Raw genomic sequence first — 17,892 nt, 5'->3', positions numbered from 1 at the left:
TTTCAATCTAAATATTTTCTCTTCATTTTAAAAACAATATTTCTACCTGTAGCTCTGTTTCAAATGCCCTTTTTGATTACATTACGTTGGCAAATATATCTGTATTTGTATATTGCCTATCTAGTCATTGAAAGCATTTTTACACAACATGTCTTTCACTCATTCACACCCACACCTACACTATTGGCACCGGCTGCAACGTGCCACCTGCCCATCAGGACTACACATTCGCACCCAGCTATACACCCCAGTCACAGCCTTTGGGAGCTTTCTGAATACATTGAATATTAATACCCATTGAAAATAGTGAATACTTCAGTCAATCTTCAAATAAATATGTAATCTTAGTCAAACTTAGTCAATCCGTCTCCCTTCTGGAGATGGCAATATAAGACTGGGGTCTCAGCCAGATGTTCCCCGTTAACCCTTATTACAAGTGAGCCCAGCTATATGTAGTTGATGCCACTACACCTCCCTTACCATCTTTGGTTTCTGAAGAGGTGACTTCTGCTGTGGCTTTACCAGAGCCCGGTGCCTTTCTCTGTGAGTGTTGCGCCCACAGAGTGGTGGCTGCATGCAGAACTTGCAGGCTGTGCCCCATACGAGCTCCATGTGTCAAAGCCAGGCCTAAAGACACTTAAAGGTGCGCTCCCATCCTAGCTGAGGCTTCTGAAGGGAGGATGGGTTCTGTTTTCTTGAAAATGTATACAGATGGGTCAGCGAATCCCTCTTGGTCCTCCTCATTTGAGTCACACAGGCACACACATGCATTAACGTGGTAATACAAATTAAAGATCTAGTCTAAAAAAAGAGTGCTGTATAAAATCAGTATAAGAAGTGTGATATGTAAAATGTATATGCATACAAAACATTCTATCATTAAGCATATTGTATTACAGAGCAAATGTATATCATTCTAATACAAGTTTTCTCAATATTTCTGCATATAATATTTCATTTCATTTCTTTTTTATTTTAGTATTGCTATTTCTAATTGTTTTGATCTTTTTTTTAACTATGTCTGTGTGTACTTTACCCCCTTTGATGCTGTGATCCTGTAAATGTCCCCGCAGAGGGACTAATAAAGGATTATCTTATCTTATATTATGTTTCACTAAAGAGTTTTCACTAAAAGTTACATCCGAACACATGAAATATTTGCTTTCAAGCTCCAGTGGTAGTTCACACAACAATTACAAAAATATATCTCATAGAGGAGAGATAGGAGGAAAGGTTAGATGGAGAGAAAGCAAGAAACAGAGAAAAACTGAGCAAAAGGTTGAATATTAGGAGTTTGAATTTAGTGGATATGCGGTTGTCATGTAGCACTCCTCCAACAGAAGGAGAGAGGGATGAAGAGAAGGAGAGGAAAAAGTAAATGATGGAGATGAAGTTGTCATCCACCAGCACTCCAGAGAGCTCACCAAAAGGAGAGGAACAGACAAACAGACATGGTAAATAAAATGATGAAAGGATAAGAAGCATACATACATAACATTTCTCAAATTCTTAATTGATTAATCGTATCAAGCTGCACAAACATGTATGTGACTATTGTGCTTAATCACTCTTTTCTATTATATGTTTTCTGCCCAACAAACAAGAATTGACTCTTTAATTGCTCTTTGACACTTGAATGAATGGACGCGTCTTGCACAGAGAGAAATTAAAAAGGAGAATCCCTGACCATCGTGTGCAGATACTCTGCTACATTAGTATGATGAATAACGAGGCATGTGATAATTACTTACAAAAGTAGTAATTATATCATTGGAAATAACGTGAATAAAACAAAAGCCTATCGAGTGTTTAGTTTGAAATCTTGCCCAAAACACATCTGCCACATAATTGTGTTACAATTTGTCCTTTTCAAGTCCCTTTGAATGTGATAGTCCTACTACCATTGGCTGTAAATATGCATCTTATGTATGTATGCATGTGAGAAGTAAAGTAAGTATCAGAAGTAAATTTGAAAATGTAAAAATATTAAAGTTAAATATTCAATGCATGGCCTATGCGAGCATTACCCTCATGTAAATTGATAAATAAATGATTATTATTATTGACACCTAAACGTGCAATCAGCTCTTCGCTGCTCTACCGTTGCTGGTTGAGGTACAGATTGGTTTATTTACAATAAACCAATTACAAACCTCGAATTATGTTCACTATAGATTATTATAGGCTACTGATTATTTGCTCTTAATTGATTGAATGTTTGGTTTAAGAGGAATTGGAAAATAGTTCGAAATCCCATCAGCGTTATCCAGAATCCAAAATGACCCATTCATGCTTGTTATGTTCAACCCTCATATATATACAAATGAATACTCTTGGCATTTGGGCATTAATCCTGTTAAACATCATGGTCCTGTAAATCAAAATTTAAAAATTAAAGGAATAGTTTGACATTTTGAGAAATGCACTTTTTTTTTCTTGTTTTCCTGAGAGTTGAATAAGAAGATCAAGACCACTTTAATGTTGGAAGCAGCAGCCGCTGAGCTTAGCTAAGTATAGGGGGAAGAAAGAGATGGAAACAGCTGCGGGGCTCTGTACAAATTTAAAACCTTCCACCACCTTGACGGGTCGCTAATGAACACATCATATCTCACAGACAAAAAAATCACCATTTAATAGGATTTCATGTGCTGGACTATTTCCTGCTAAGTATCAGAAACTACCTGAAGTTGCTGTTGGTTGCCTGGCAACTAGTCCTGGTCCTGCTTGAGATACGGTCGTGATTAGTTCTCTTGAGAGGTATTTTAGTCAGATTTCTGACCATTGTTTCCGTTTTCAGATATTATGCTGAGCTAAACTAAGTGGCTTTATATGAATCTGCATTGACGTTTGCTGCTTGTTGGAGTGGGAATGTGACCTTGATGTAACTGTTTTGAGAACACGTTGAACCGATAAAGGTGTTGTGCTAAAACAAAGGAGAATTGGTGAAACACAAACTTTCTGTGGCCCCAATAAACATCTGATGAGGAACTTGTTGCACAGCACTCCGTTGAATTATCTGCCAGGACTTTGAAGGCCGCCTAATGTCGACCGGGGCTCTGACCTGAAAATGGTGCTTCAGGGGAACCAGTTGCATTCAGGGGTGTGGGAGATTCGGCAGTCGAGAGTGTGTTCGCCGTTTGTTCTGACAAATAATGTTTTCAACAACACCCGTTTGTGGCAGGTTCTGAGAAAAACCTCTGCCCTTCTTCCCATGCACTTTCACTCCTGCTGGGAGAGCTAACACAGATACACATGGGCCCACAAGCTGCACACCAACGCACACACGCTCGCTGGCCAACGCACACTCTTTCTCTGTCAGTCACACACACACACACACACAGATAGATTCCCTGGAGGCCAGGCAGGGGGTCTGGCTGGGACATAGATGGACACATGCTGGGATCAGAGCAGCAGTGGGTGATTCACATCTATCTCCATATCTCTCTCTCTCTCTCTCTCTCTCTCTCTCTCTCTCTCTCTCCCGATTTCCCTCTTTTAATATTTCACTTCCATCCTTCTCTGCTTGTTGACACCCCCACACACCTCACCCTGCACTGGTTACAGCACATACACACACACCTCGCAGGCCTTTGAGTTTTTTAAAATGTAATTTGCACGCAAACTCATCCGAAGACTTTACCTGAACCCAAAATCTGCTCATTTTATATCTCTCAGCCTCTCCTTCAACGGACCATGTGTTTTCTGTCTTGATCCTACACCCTCCCTGCCTCCCCCCCAATCCTTCTGTCCTCATTTCATGTAGCTAGCTGGGTACCAAACTCCTCATTACTCTAATTTAGAGAGCATGGCGCTCCCATAATGGCTTCAGGGGCCAAAAGAATATCAAGTGTTGTTTAATTTTTGTATCCTATTCAGGCTTTACACTCGTGCCATCCCTCTACCCGCTCTTCTGTCCATGTTTCCTTCAATTCTGATTCCATTTACTCTTCCTACACAGCTATTACAGCTACTAAAAGAGGGTTCCAACCTCTCTTTTTTGAGTGGAAGACAGGCAGGACACACATTTTAAAAGCATATCAAAGCACAATGTCTCTTTCCTGTATTTCATAAGGTCTTTTCAAGGCATCCAAGAAGTGTTTACATGTTTCACTGCTGTTCATGCTGGATGTGTATTATTTAATTCTCTTAAAAATCTTTATATGAATTAGACAAATCTCCATGGTTACTGGGGCAGTGGAGAGCAGGTGGAGGGCCCTTGAGGATGCATTAGGACCTTCTAGCAAAGAGGAAATGCATCTTAGCTGTGAGCTTAACTGTGCATCAAGCCTGTTTCAAGAGCTTCATTGGTTCAGCAAATAACCATCGTTAGCTTGCTGCACGTCTAAATATAAGCTGCAAGGGTAGCAATCTGGATGACCAGGTAATGCACAATGCATATAACCATTTAAATACAATTTTAGAGTGAGTGAAGACAATACTACTTTGAAAGAAAAACATAAAATATCCAACAAAATTATTTATATTTTTAATTTGTTTTATAAAAACTGTACAGATACATATAAAGCAGTTTCTAAACGACTAAATTATTACACAATTAAACACAAGCCTATCATGTTAAGTTGCTTGAGAAAGCGAACAAGCAAAATAAGCAAATACATTTTACGGCAGAAAGAGCTAAAAGTGAAACTAGTACCGTCACTACTTTTCATCTGTTTTAGGCTTTTCTATTTAGGCTCATCAAATTGAATTCTAGAGCACAATTCTTCTTATATTTCAGAAACAGAGGATTGAATTGAGCTTGAAATCAGCAGATTTCACATGAGGAGGCGATTTTAAGGGACTGCACGAAGATACAAGGCCGGCAAATTAATAAAGAAACTTTTAAGTTACGTCTGTTCTTAAAAGCTAATTTCACTGAGACTGCACACCTGATTGATTAGTGAATAAAAAACTGCCAACAACAACCAAACAGAAACAAAAAACATCAATACTTACCTCCATCCTTGTTGGCTGTTTCTTTAAGGGAAAGAGGAGCAACAAAAAAAACACTTAACCTCTCTGCCTACTGTTAATTGAATAAAACATTCACTAGATTAAAGTATTACATTTTGTAACATTATGGAAAGCTCAATACTCAATTAGGCAGCATTGACCTCAAATAAAAACAAACATGGTTACAAGGCTGGAGTGTGGTAATGTATTATAATAGACGAGCAACAGTTAGCCAGTTATAAGGAACCACAGTTCCTTATTCACCAGTTCACCGCCACACTCTAAGAAAGAGACAGAGAGGCCAGACTGTTTTTTTGTGTTAAGTTCATAAAAATGGGATGAAATGAGATATTGAGCCTGGCTACTTTCTCTTAGTTTCTTTAAGTTACTTACATGATGCTATTGAAACTACTGCATTGTGTCTGAAACATATACATTTGCTATGTGTTTAGTATAGGATCCCTACAATGAAGTTATGTCTTTATATCCTCCTGTCAGCTTCTAAGCAGTCCAATCTCAAGTAAGCTTTCTGAACATTCACCTAACAGCACAGAACAATTTGCTCTGCAAAGATGCAGTGAAGTAATGTCTACCTGAACAGAGAAGCAAGTCGCTCTCTCTGAGTTGCTGTTTGTGCTTTCAAAGCATGTTTGTTCACGTGAATGTCCCCCACTTTTCAGCTCACAGTTGCATTTGTTCATTCTGTTAATACGGGGGGTTTCGGCTGATGAAGCCGTGCTCGGCGCCAACATTGATGCAGAAACGTTGCACAACTCTCTCGGGTATAGGTTGGTGTACTTAAAACGGTTGGCTCTGTCAGCACAATCACCATTGTTTGTGCTGTTAGCATAGTTGGCACCATTGACTACGGGCCTTCCGGCAGATCGCCGCCATGTTGAGAGCCGTTTAGAAGCAATCTAAATGCTGTCTTATATATTTGATCCTTGTTTTTGGAAACACAGAGAACTTGAATCATTTACTCCCCACACAGATAATAACCTGGTAAAATGCAGCGAGCTTTTAAAATATTTTATAACGCGTTTAAAAAATGCAGTTTATTATTATTATTGCTAGTTTATTATTTTTATAATAAAAAAGACAGTACCTTGGTGTCAAAGTATTGTAATTCTGTCTAAAATGCGTTTTTTAAGCAGGTTGGTATTTGTTAAAGCAATTCAGAGGAAAACAATACACTGTTATTACTTTTTTACTTACAAAAAGGAAAACTGGAGCGAATACAACATCAGATTTAATAGACTAATAGGGATGAAGAAAAGGAACCAGAACAGAGACCGTAAAGGAAGAAAGAACTCTGGAGGGCGAGGAATGGATAAAAGCACTGGATAACAATGCAGTAACATAAGAGCAAAGGCTGGAAGGCGGGTTGTGTACAGCCGTCAGCAGTGATTTCTGCCATTTTTCCCAGACAGCCTGAGGCTTTTTCCTGCACGCCAATCATCACGGCAAAAACGCAGGCAGTTGCCAAACAGCCTTTCAGTCTCTAGTTGTGTTTTGTGTATATTTATGTGTTTGTGGGGGGGAAGTGTGGCTTTTGAGTGTGACAATCCTGAGATGGTATTATTATTGTCTCTTTTGAAAGGTTATTCTTTTGTTCCAGTTTTAGTTTATTTAATTTAATTTAATAATTTAATATTTCTATCTTATTATATTGTATATAATGTGTATCTTTTTAATGTTTTTTCTTCCCTGTACATGCTGCTGTGATACCAAAATTTCCCTCTTGAGGGATCAATAAAGTATCTATCTATCTATGGTGCGTTGTTTGGATTTACACTGATGGCACATCTGTCATTTTAACCTTTACTTCTTTGCATCTTCACAGACGCAAGCTAAAACATTAACTTTTTTTTTTCTTTTAATTTACGGATCTACTTTTCATTCAGAGTAAGCCTTCTCTCTGTAACCTACATACCTTCAAATCTCCACCAGTGGATCTCATTTCCCCTTAATTCTTCCTTTTCCCAATGGTTTCCTGATGGTGACCTTTCATTTAATATCCTGCCTCATGAATGAAAGGCATTAACTCACACATATTCACACAAACAAACGCGCAAAAACACTCATACGGGCGCGCAAACAGCACGCTAACGACACACTGCGATGCTGTCACTTACCAACGTGACCAGATGACCAAAACTAATGCAGTAATAAAACACAACGTGGATTCAGTGCGTAGACGCTGAGCGGCCGGCTGACAATAGACTGGCTCACTCTTCAAAAGGTTCAAAGAGCCACGTTGACCTGAAAAGGACGTTCGATACATTGGCTGTCATGTGCCTGTTGGTCTGTAGTCTTTCCCGCCCTGCGTATTCTCCCGATATTAACTAGGGGTAAAGAATAAGGCTTCATGATGTTCAAGAGGTGTAAGGGAGCAGCGAAAGCACTCGGCACAGCTTGTCCAATTACCTTCCTAATGGCCAGCTTGTCAGGCTGCCTCGTCTCTGTGGAGAAAGAAAGGACAAGTGGGGGTAGCGATCCATTCTCTTCCTTGTCATAGCAAAATCCCCCATTCGTCTCTGTATATGGTACCTTTGCTTTTCTTTTCTTTTAAGTCCTGCTGCTCAAGTACATCCCGCTCGGCTCCAAATGGTCGTAATGCCGTGGCAGTATGAGAGTAGGACACAGAGAAAGGCCAGCTGTATTGTGGGACTGTCAATCATTTGTCTGCACTCTTTCAGAATTGCGCGATGGTTAATGGAAAAGCCGATTAAAGCTAATGCACCATCACAGGCCGGATTTATTATTTATCATTAATTGCAAGATTATAATTTCCAAATCATTACAGTCTTTTCAAATCTTATTTCTCCAACGTTGTACTGAACAGCCTTATTTCTACATGTTCCATCAAAGAAAATTACTTGTTTAAATGTAAAGTACTTGTTTTAATGTAAATTACTTGTTTAAATGTATTCGACAATACGTGTTTCTTGTCAGTTTTTTCAGTGTTTAAAATGTTGTGACCCGCTGCATTAAAGGTATGCGAGGACTTTCTCCCCGCGACTGACACAAATGCTCGTTGAGGGATCATTAAATTGCCTGTACAAACAGAAGAATGATTACCCCAAAGAAAACCCAGCATTCATACAGGCACCTGACTACTGTTTGTAGACCGCCTTGATAAATGATCAACCTTTTCTTTAATGCTTAGAGGCGATCCGGCCACCCACAGCCATCTGGTCGTCTTTGCAGCTGGAAGAATTTCTAACAGGGCTTCCTGGTGCCCTTTCAAATGCACGTGGCAAAGTTATTGATCTTAACCCTTTGAAGGACATAACGGATTTAAAGATCAAGGCTAACCAAACAGTTGTAGCACTGCTTGACCAGCGACTGGATCGCCACCTCATAAACTCTGGCTGGAGAATGTAAAGGCCCAGCGCAACATGCTAAAGCCTACAGACACATTGTACTCACTCAAGTTTCATTTTTTTACTTGAACTTTTCTCAAGCTGTTTACCCGTTCCACTGTCTGACTGAAATGCTCCGTTTTGGTGTGTTTCAGCGAACAGCGTTACTAGGCAACAGCTTGGGTCCATGTTTCTTCCTGTGAGCTGGTCACTCACATTCACCGCAATCAGGATTAGACAGGAACACATTTAGAATATTTTTGTTTAAAACTATGAAAGTGTCTCTATATTGTACAGTGACATCACAGCTGTACATAAATCCAGACGCGCCATTGAAAGTAGTATATTACGACAACAAGCATTTGGATTTCCTCTCAACGGCTCACAACATGGCGACGTCTCAGCCAGCGACTTTTTTACCCAAGCACTGCATCTTTATAGCCAATACTTGGTTAATACTAGATTTCCTGCATATTGCTCCTCTAAATGCACAGTTTCTGAATATGGGCTTTGTGTGTTTATCCATTGATTGACCGTTAAATAATGCATTAATATTAGTTAGACATTTTTGTAAATTAGCTAATCTTCACAATTATACTTTTGGTAACATGAGTTTTATTCTAAAATGTATTTACTCTCACTTAATTTAAATTGTGAATGACTGACTTTTAATTCTATTCTTTGCTGTTCTGTTTGACTTGATTTAATGTCCGAGTATTTCTCTGTCACTTAGGATCCACCAACTATTTGTGATCTACTTGCAAATTTAGGCAAATTCTATTTATCTCGTATTTGTTCCTTTTTGATATTATGTATGCATCTCTGTGACGGCTGGAGTTAATCTTGATAATTGAGCCATTGCCATATTAATTCGGCCTTAATTTACAATACCCAAGACACCAAAACTCAATTACCATGAAAACAGCCTTGATAACTTTGTTATGTGCATTTCATCATTTCTTTTCAAATTACAATAATCATCCGTTCCATCCACCCAGATGAGCCAAAACAAAGTAGAAAGGTACTGTATTCTTTCCTTAGTCCGGGTTCCTCATATTTTTCAATTCCTTTAATCATGATTCACATCCTCAAGCCCCAGCAAGCATGGACACACACACACACACACACACACACACACACACACATACACACCTGAAGAGGTATGTTTTTGCCATGAAGAGAGACCATTTGCTCATTTTCATGGGGGCCTAAAAGAGAGGTTGAGCTATCTAAGTGGATTTTTCATTACTAAATGTAATAGGGCAAAGAAAATTACATCTGCTGCAGCAGGAGAGGTATTAGAATTGCTCATGTACTTTTTTCATTGATATTTGTAATGACCAAAGAGGTACAGTGCAGCTGTATATGAACATTAGAGAAATTAGTGCACTGCTATGTCTCCAATGTGAGCGCTCTGTCCTTCCTGTCTCAGTCTCCTCCACTCGCCTGCTATCCGCAATTTGGGAAGGTACATCCAAACTCACAGGGGAACGAAAAAGCCTACCACTCCGGACTGAGACAGAAGTGGAAGACTAACATGGAGGAAGTAATATTGCAAATGGAAAGCTATTAGGGCTGTGGAGCACTTTCTGATGTTTCTGAAATATCTTGATTATCATTTGCCGCTGCTTGGCAAACTTTTAAAGACTCAGAAATTGTCATTTCCTCAAGACTGCGTAGTCCAGCCTTTCAATGAACCTCCTACACAGAGTGCACATGTAATATATTTAGGAGGAAATGATCTCAGATCTGTGCGAGGCGGATTCATCCTCTAACTTTTTTATTTGTTTTTTTATCCTAAAATATTGCATTCAAGCAAATTAATCTAAATCTATACTATTTTCTGTCCTAAAAAAATATATATTTATTTTATACGGTCATGAAATAATTTATATTGACAAAATATTGAGCCCTCAATCCCTTTTTTCTCTTTAAGGAGAAAGGTGATAATTTACCAACAGATGATACTAGTCAAATAATAAGTATTTCAACTGAAATAAGATTTTAAACATTTTCATGTTCTATTTAATTAACCTAAAGTCAAACCATGTCCAAGCATTCAATAGATTAATATTATAGATCAAACCATCATATAGAGTTTTAGACTTTCAACACAATTTGTGCTGAGGAAACTTAAATTGATAACAGCCCTTTATTATGATACTTTCATTTTGTATCACTATGTTTTGGGGAATTAACTTCTGTTATATAGCTCACATATAGCCTGGGGTTATTTATCACTTCATGCATATAGTGAGGTTTGACTGCAGGATCACTGTGGCAACTCTCCTTTTGTTTCATTTACTCAATCACTCAATATTTATTCCACTTCTATCTCCTGATGGGTTGCTCAGCCCCCCCCCCCTAATGTATCAGGCCTCATTAGCACATAACAGGTTATCGAGATGCATAGCAGGGCCCTGATTTACACGCTCAACCTGATTAGCCCTTAATGAACAGAGACCAGTTACCTGAATGGAAGTGCACACAGGGCTATAACACAATAACAAACATGAGCCCACAGACACACACGTATACGTAGCACACACTCTTTCATCCTTCTTATTCGTGTCCTTGGCGTGCTAATTTTCCCATTGAGGAAATTTGAAGTGTGAGAAACTGACACCTAATTATACTGTTTGATGGAGTATAAGACACAAATCCATTTGAGTACAAATTGTTTAGATGTTTCGTCTTTAAGAGAAGTTTCTGGCACGTTTGAAGAGCTATAAGAACAGATAACGGCAAGGCTAAAATTAATTAGTTCTGTCTGCTTCAGCAGTGCATATCCCTAATGGAAGCTTTTACAAACCAAATGAATCACTACTATGACAAAAGGAAATATAATATTCGCGGCAATCTGTTATTTCAAGCATGTTTTATTAGTTATATGCTGGAGTAAAAATAGTAAAAGCATCAGAACTCTTTTATTTCAATACGTAGTAAATACAGGCAAGGCATCGCATTAAAGACCAAAACAGATGAGGAGCTATAATGAACAAAAATAATCTGAAATCATGGCTTCTCCTTTATCCCCCTTTCCTCTCATCTCCTCTGGGGCAGTTTATTAAAGACCCGAGCTGCCCTTGGATGTTAAATCATTTTTCAGTCAGAAGTAATGGATGTACCAAATGAATGCAAAGGCTGGCAATTCATTACAACAATCATGGCATGAATTATTTTCTACCCGGTTCCCTTCTCTCAGGCTCCACTCCTCACATTGTTTTTAATGTACAACAGTGGAACATTAAAAGTTTGAACTCCTATGTTGACGACTGAAAGTGTAGATATTATAGATGTGTTTACTTTGCTAGAGGGATGCTGCGCATATCAAGCAGAAAATAGCTCTATGAATATGAATGAAATGATGAATGAAATGCTCTAATGACTAATGGCAGAATGTCACATTCACATATAGCAGATGGGATGCATTGCAACACACTGCCTGCTGATCATTAGACATCCAGTTTACACATTCTTCCCTCCAAATATAAAGCAGAAGGGCAGATTGACGGCCAATCCTAATAAAAAAAGAAAGAAAAAAAAAAACGTTGTAATTTTCCATCTCTGCTTAAAGACAACTTACTCCTCCTGCCTGTAATTTTCTAATTATCGCCCACTTCCCCTCAACGACTCCTCTGGCTATTTTCTGTCATCTTTCAGCCTCTGCTGGAGCTCCTGGAACACTTTCTCACTGACGGGTTCCGCCCGGGTCACCACAGCTCTCCCGCCGTCTGGTTCAAACGCGATGGTCATAACACAGCACATGTCCACCAGCTCTTCCTGACACCTCCTCATCCCGCCGTCCAGCTCGCCCCTGCGGGCCGGGTCACGCTTCAGAGACGCCTTCCCCGCCACCGAGAAGCCGAGCAGGCCCGTCAAAACCCCGTCGGACAGCTCCACGTCCAGGTAACCCGTTCCATCGGATATTGTGGCGCGGATGCGCCAAAGGCCATTGTTGCCGCTCAGTTTCCCCACGAGAGTCACGATGAAAGCTTTAACTCGGATCTCCCGGGTGTGAGGTTGTGGTTTGGACGTCATCTCCTCCAGCAGGCACAAATATGTGAAAGGTGGAGATGTCAGAGTGAGAGCAGGGACCGAGCTGTCGCTCTGCCGGCCCATTTGAACAGATTCTGCGCCGTCTGGATTACGATTTTGCCCCCGAGGGGAGTTGCGCGAGCTCTCAAATGGAAAGCTTTCCGTTGCGCTTCTTGACGAGTTGCCGGTAAGTGTGTGGCTGGAACATGAAGTGTCTGTTTTGTGGGGAAAGCTCTCACGGTCTCTACTTGGCCCTTGTTGAACAGAAAGCTGATTCGAACCAGCAGCCCACCCGGTCTCGACCTCCGCAAGAAGGCAGTCCATTTCGTCATCCATGAAATCACTCTCGTCAATAGTAACAACGCCTGACCCGTGTGGTGGCTGTAAAGCCGGTGCTGGGGACGACACCTGCTCTGCGGCTTCTTTAATACAGCGTTGGTGATCTGGTTTTTGTGTGGTGGATCTGGAGTTGCTGGAACCGAGCCGGGACCCGGAGACATTCAAAGAGCGCCGCTCAAACTGAGCAGCGTTGGCTTCTGTTGCCCCGTTAGGATTCCCTGTTATTCTGTCGCTGCTCTGCGGCGTGATTCTGTGACTGCTGGCAGATTGCGTGGCGACATTGTTGCTTTGCTGGAAGATCACACTGTCCAACTCATCCAGGGGAAGATTGTCAAAGTCTTCGTCGGGAAAGTCTTCCAATGGCATGTCATGATGGGAGACCTGCCGTCGAATGGAGAGGTCAGGATCCTCTTGTTCACTGGCGGGGTTCTGGCCTCGGACTGAACCACCTCGGTTACTTTGGGCCGAACCGCTTGTGTAAGAGTCGGCAGAAGCTTCATTTCTGCAAGAAACCGGCCAAAAAAACAAGAGTGAAATAATGAAGCTGTAAACCAGCAAGTCATTTAAACAATATTGTGCCAGAGGTATTACCCGAACATTTGCTTGTACATTTTGTGTAAGATTATTTTACACAACATTCGACAGCTGCAGTAACAAGGGTTAAAGATACAAGATAAGTCAGTTTACCTCAACCTGTCTTATCTAGTCTGAAGTTGGTGCAATTTACAGTAATTTGAAGTTTTTATTTTTATTTTTTATATTTAAGTAGTGAACATCCTTTGTAGTTCAAATCAAAATGATCAAACTAAGTGGTCATTTAGTTTCATTTGTCTCTGAGCAGCCAGAGATAAAGTCAGCAAAGCCAACAAGGACCAGAATTATATGTAAAATATGTTTGTCTATAGGAAGCAGAATGATGTTAAAGTGCTAAAAGCTTCACAAAGTAAAAAAAAAAAAAAGATACTTTTTAGAAGATGTTTTTTTCTGAACATTATGCTAAATTTCAAAATGTCAAGGTATATTTTCTCGGCGGTGAACAGCGAGGAATTTTCAGCATGGAAATGTCAATGCTAACAACCCACCTGGATGAATCTGTTGAGACAAAGCTCCGGATAGAGCAGCTTCTCGAGGGCTGAGTGGAGGTCTCACTTAGCGTCCCGTAGCCGCTGTCTGGGACAAACCCCACCTGAACCCTCTGCACCTCCTCCTGAGCAGCCAAACTGGCCAACAACTCATCATCATCAATCCCCAGGTCCTCCACTTCCTGGTTTCCTGCAGAGAAAACAAACAAGGCACAGCATTAATAAGAATTAAGGCGTCCATTTTCCTTTTTAAAACCGGCTACATTTTATATAAAATCAAAATTGTTGATATGCATTTAATGTCACCTTGTAATGCCGCTGGTTGCGCCTCTCCCCTCTCTTGCTGCTCCTCAGGGAGTCCCAGTGTCCGACACAGCACTTTACCCTGTCAGAGTAGAAATATACATCTTAACCTGAATCCATTATTGCATGTTATACGCTACCGTATGCTTAAATATCCATCTTTGCTTTATAAACTGTTAACGGGATCTGGCCCATAACAACTAGTTTTAAACTCAATGCTGTATTAACTAAAAAATGTATCACAAGGTGATTCGCACCAATTACTATTCACATTAAAAAAATAACAACAAAAAAAACATATTAGCTTCAATCTGCTTTGATGGACAACAAACAAACAGTGTACCTGGTTATTCCTCTCCACCAGATCCTCCACTTCCCCACCCAGAACCTTGATGTTGGGCGGCCCCAAAAGAAGCATCCCGAGCCTGCAGACCATCTGCCCTTGCAACTGCAGCTTCACGCCAGGCCTGAGGGTTCGAAGAGTCAACAATCCCAGCTCAACACTTAAAATATGGCATAGAAATCTTAATTATTTTAATAAAATTCACTCAACATAATGGAGTAACCGAACATACTGTTCATTTTAAAACCGGAGATAGATGTAAAGAAAACAACAAGACAAGGTTCGCCTCTAAACGTGGTTTGACAGCGCGATGCAGTTGATGTTTAACAGGATTATTCTTAACCTCAGAGCGGTGCTGAGTGCAGGGACAGGCCGATACTCCATGGCCTCCAGGCTCTGGACTCCATCGGTCACCTGTCCAACAGAGACAGTGCATTTGACCAGGAAGAGCCTAACAGGGAGATCTTTGTGCTGCCTGAGTCACAACCATTTCATCTCAAGAAAAGTTTAAAATTCTAAATGCGGTCTCTATGCGATTTCTGTGGTAAGTTGTTCAGGTGCAAAAACGTCCGGAAACAAGTGAAGCTCCTTTGAACACTCCTTCATTAACCATCGGATGTTTAACCGCTTTGGGTCTTTCCATCCAAAGACTCATAGACTTTTGAGACTTACAGTCTCAGAAACAGTAAAAGAAAAAAAACAGCCAATGCAACATTTCCAGGCAACACCAGCAGTATTCTTGAGAAACGTTAAAGCAGTGACAAGTGTATTACTTAAGGTGAAAATTACAGACGGTGCGCGCTTTATATTCAAGCAATTCACTCTTTCATATGCTCCCACCGATCTGTCCACTCTTATTCGGTTAGGAAGAAAAGCAGAATGTGACATTGTTCTACCCAAGCAAACGCATACAAAGTCTGATTATACAATATAGCTGTATTGTTGATTGAGTACAATTGTACACATTGTTAAATAGTGTAACATTGCATTTGTTAATTAAAATGACTTTCTAGTTACTAGACGCTTATGTCTAAAAGTCAGACGAGCTATATCCTTCATTCTTTCATGAATCTGACCTGCAATAGAAGCATCCGGGATGGCCGGGCTTCCCAGGGCCTCTGGGTGAACTGTGTGACAGCAGACACCTCGTCGTTGGCACAATCCGAGCCCCTCCATTTCTGCATCTGACTGTACGCAGGCTGACTGATGTCCAGTAATGAGTCAACCTAAAACAGAGTGGCACCTTTGATCGCGTTGCCTTCACCCGGCATACAAATTTCTTGGACATTTTTTTAAATAAAAAATACAATCTAAAAGACTTTGCACATATTGTACATGAGAATTTCCAGTCGTATTTATGAGAAACATCTTGTTGCTCCCATCTTTGAGCTGTGGAACCAATTTTCAGTGAATCAGTCAGTCTCAGGGTTTCCAAATGGAAAACTGAAATTCATCTGGTGATTTGTTATAATATTGTATTGCATTGCGATCCTCTTTTGCACACAATAGCAGGAAATGTATGATCAACAAGCCTGTACCTGAACACAGAAGGTCCCTCTGAGTTCAGTCTTCTGGGCCTGAGAGAGTCCTTCAGGGAGAACAGGGTAGCTTAGGTCCCTGAGGTCTGTCAACAACCACTGGTCCAGCACCTAAAATGTCACATCATGCAGAGGCACATGAGGGTTCACGGCAAGTTTATTTCCCACTGTAAAACCTACTTTAAGACAGTCCATCACATTTTGAAACATTAAAAAGTATACGGTGTCTTGTCCATGACATAAACATCCTATCCAAAATTGTTTAGGTGCACTTCCTAGTTGAGATCAAGTGACGTGGGCCACTTGTATAAACTGATGTCACCCTATGTTCCTGAAACAGGAGGTGATCTGTGACTTTGAGTATTATCCTCCTCAAGAATCTAAGAGGCATACGTGAAACCATAACCTACACAAAGCCAACACCCGCTGATACGGCTTACGCCAGGATGAAGCCATGCTTTTTACACAAATGAATTACCCTGCAATGAGCATGATGCAACAGAAACCCGGATTTGTCAGACCAGGAGGTGTTCGCTCACTCTGCAATCATCCATTTTTGCCAATCACAACTAATGTAAGCATTACCTTCCTCATCTGAGCAGACAGTGATGGAGCCTTGCATGGTCTTGGGCTTTTGAAGCTCTCCTTCTCGAAAGGTTCACGGAGTTGTAAAGTCAGTGTGTTGAATGTTTGGTGAGGGATCCATAATATTTGATAATAATATAATAATAATAATATTTGATATTTTTAAATATTGGCTGATCAATTTTTTTTGTTGATTGACTAATCATTTTAGATCATGCACAGTGGTAGAGAACACAATATTTGTAAAGCAGCAAGGGCCCTAAACTGAAGAGAGAATACTGGAAACCAACATAATCAGCGGTATGTAAACACCAGGCCGAAAACCGTACAAGTTTCAACTGGAAAGGGGTCAGAGGTCATCAACCTCCGGAGACGGAGCAAGAGGATATCCACATCCGATGCAAGCCACACACATGTAGACACTGGCGTATGCATGCACCCTGCTTACCTGCTGGTTGACTTGTTGCTGTGATAGACGACCTGCTCCTCCTGCTTCATCCTGCAGCCACTCGACGCAGGCTTCCAGCCAGGCAAACGGCACCTGTATGTGCCAGGAGGACTGCAGCCAGGCTCGAGTGGAATGCACCACTGACTGGCCCTCGGGGGCCATCCTCGTCCTTTCGTTCGTATTTGACTCAGTGATATTTTCTCCACCGTTATCGGTTATTGTATGACGACAGATCTGTTATTCATATTTAACGTAATAGAGAGTAAATACATTACAGATGATGTATCTATTACCAGTTACGCATTTCGCAATTTTCAAAATTCAAGTAGTGGTTCAAATGTTACATTTCATTTTATTTATTGAATTGCAGGGGCTTAAAGGTAGTTTTGTGTCAAGTGCTCATCACCTCTACGGAACCATCTTGTATTGATGTAGTGACCGGAGAGACTTTGTTAACGTACTGTTTTTACTGTGCGGTCACGCCTGTGTACTGTGGAGGAGAAAAAAAGATAGAATGAGGGAGAAATGCAGACAGGGATAGCACGCAACACAAAAATCCAAACATACATTGATTAATATTGGAACATATTTAGGTCATAGTACAAATACAAAGTACCTGGGAGACATGGAGGAAGCCTCTTCCCCGAACTGTTGTGGAAAGAAGCCAAGGCGCCAAAGTTGACCAATGTGGGCGCAACTATGGCTTAGCTCTCCGAGTCGATACAACCTTATTAGTTAGCAAGGCTATTGCATAAAACTGCCGTTGTTGCACAACTGTGTCTCTCTGAGTACTTAGAGAGACACAGCTTAACACAAGCCTTTCAGATCATCATATCTTATACACGGGAACAACTTTAGCAACCTTGCAGACCTAACTTCACCCGGAAATAGAGATTAC

The 17,892-nt window shown here is 40.7% G+C and overlaps 1 protein-coding gene across 2 annotated transcripts; it reads right to left on the bottom strand.

Moving 5' to 3' along the window:
* Window positions 1-11,179: 11,179 nt before the first annotated feature.
* rmi1 (RMI1, RecQ mediated genome instability 1, homolog (S. cerevisiae)) lies at window positions 11,180-17,752 on the bottom strand. Of its 2 annotated transcripts, none has more exons than XM_040195540.2 (10): window positions 17,611-17,752; window positions 17,401-17,484; window positions 16,995-17,228; window positions 15,962-16,072; window positions 15,500-15,649; window positions 14,767-14,837; window positions 14,424-14,547; window positions 14,084-14,162; window positions 13,778-13,967; window positions 11,180-13,197 (listed from the first exon to the last, which is right to left on the bottom strand). In XM_040195540.2, the coding sequence occupies exons 3-10, from the start codon at window positions 17,154-17,156 to the stop codon at window positions 11,961-11,963; spliced, it is 2,124 nt and encodes a 707-aa protein (XP_040051474.2). In that variant the 5' UTR covers window positions 17,157-17,228; window positions 17,401-17,484; window positions 17,611-17,752; the 3' UTR covers window positions 11,180-11,960. The 2 variants fall into 2 exon arrangements, with proteins under 2 accessions (XP_040051474.2, XP_077943522.1); XM_078087396.1 differs by having other exon boundaries at window positions 17,456-17,484.
* Between the last annotated feature and the right edge of the window lie 140 nt (window positions 17,753-17,892).

Source organism: Gasterosteus aculeatus, chromosome 13 (assembly GCF_964276395.1).
Source record: "Gasterosteus aculeatus chromosome 13, fGasAcu3.hap1.1, whole genome shotgun sequence".
NCBI lineage: Eukaryota > Metazoa > Chordata > Actinopteri > Perciformes > Gasterosteidae > Gasterosteus > Gasterosteus aculeatus.
The sequence above is the reverse complement of the archived record's forward strand: the minus strand, read 5'-3'. Positions and strand labels throughout refer to the sequence as shown.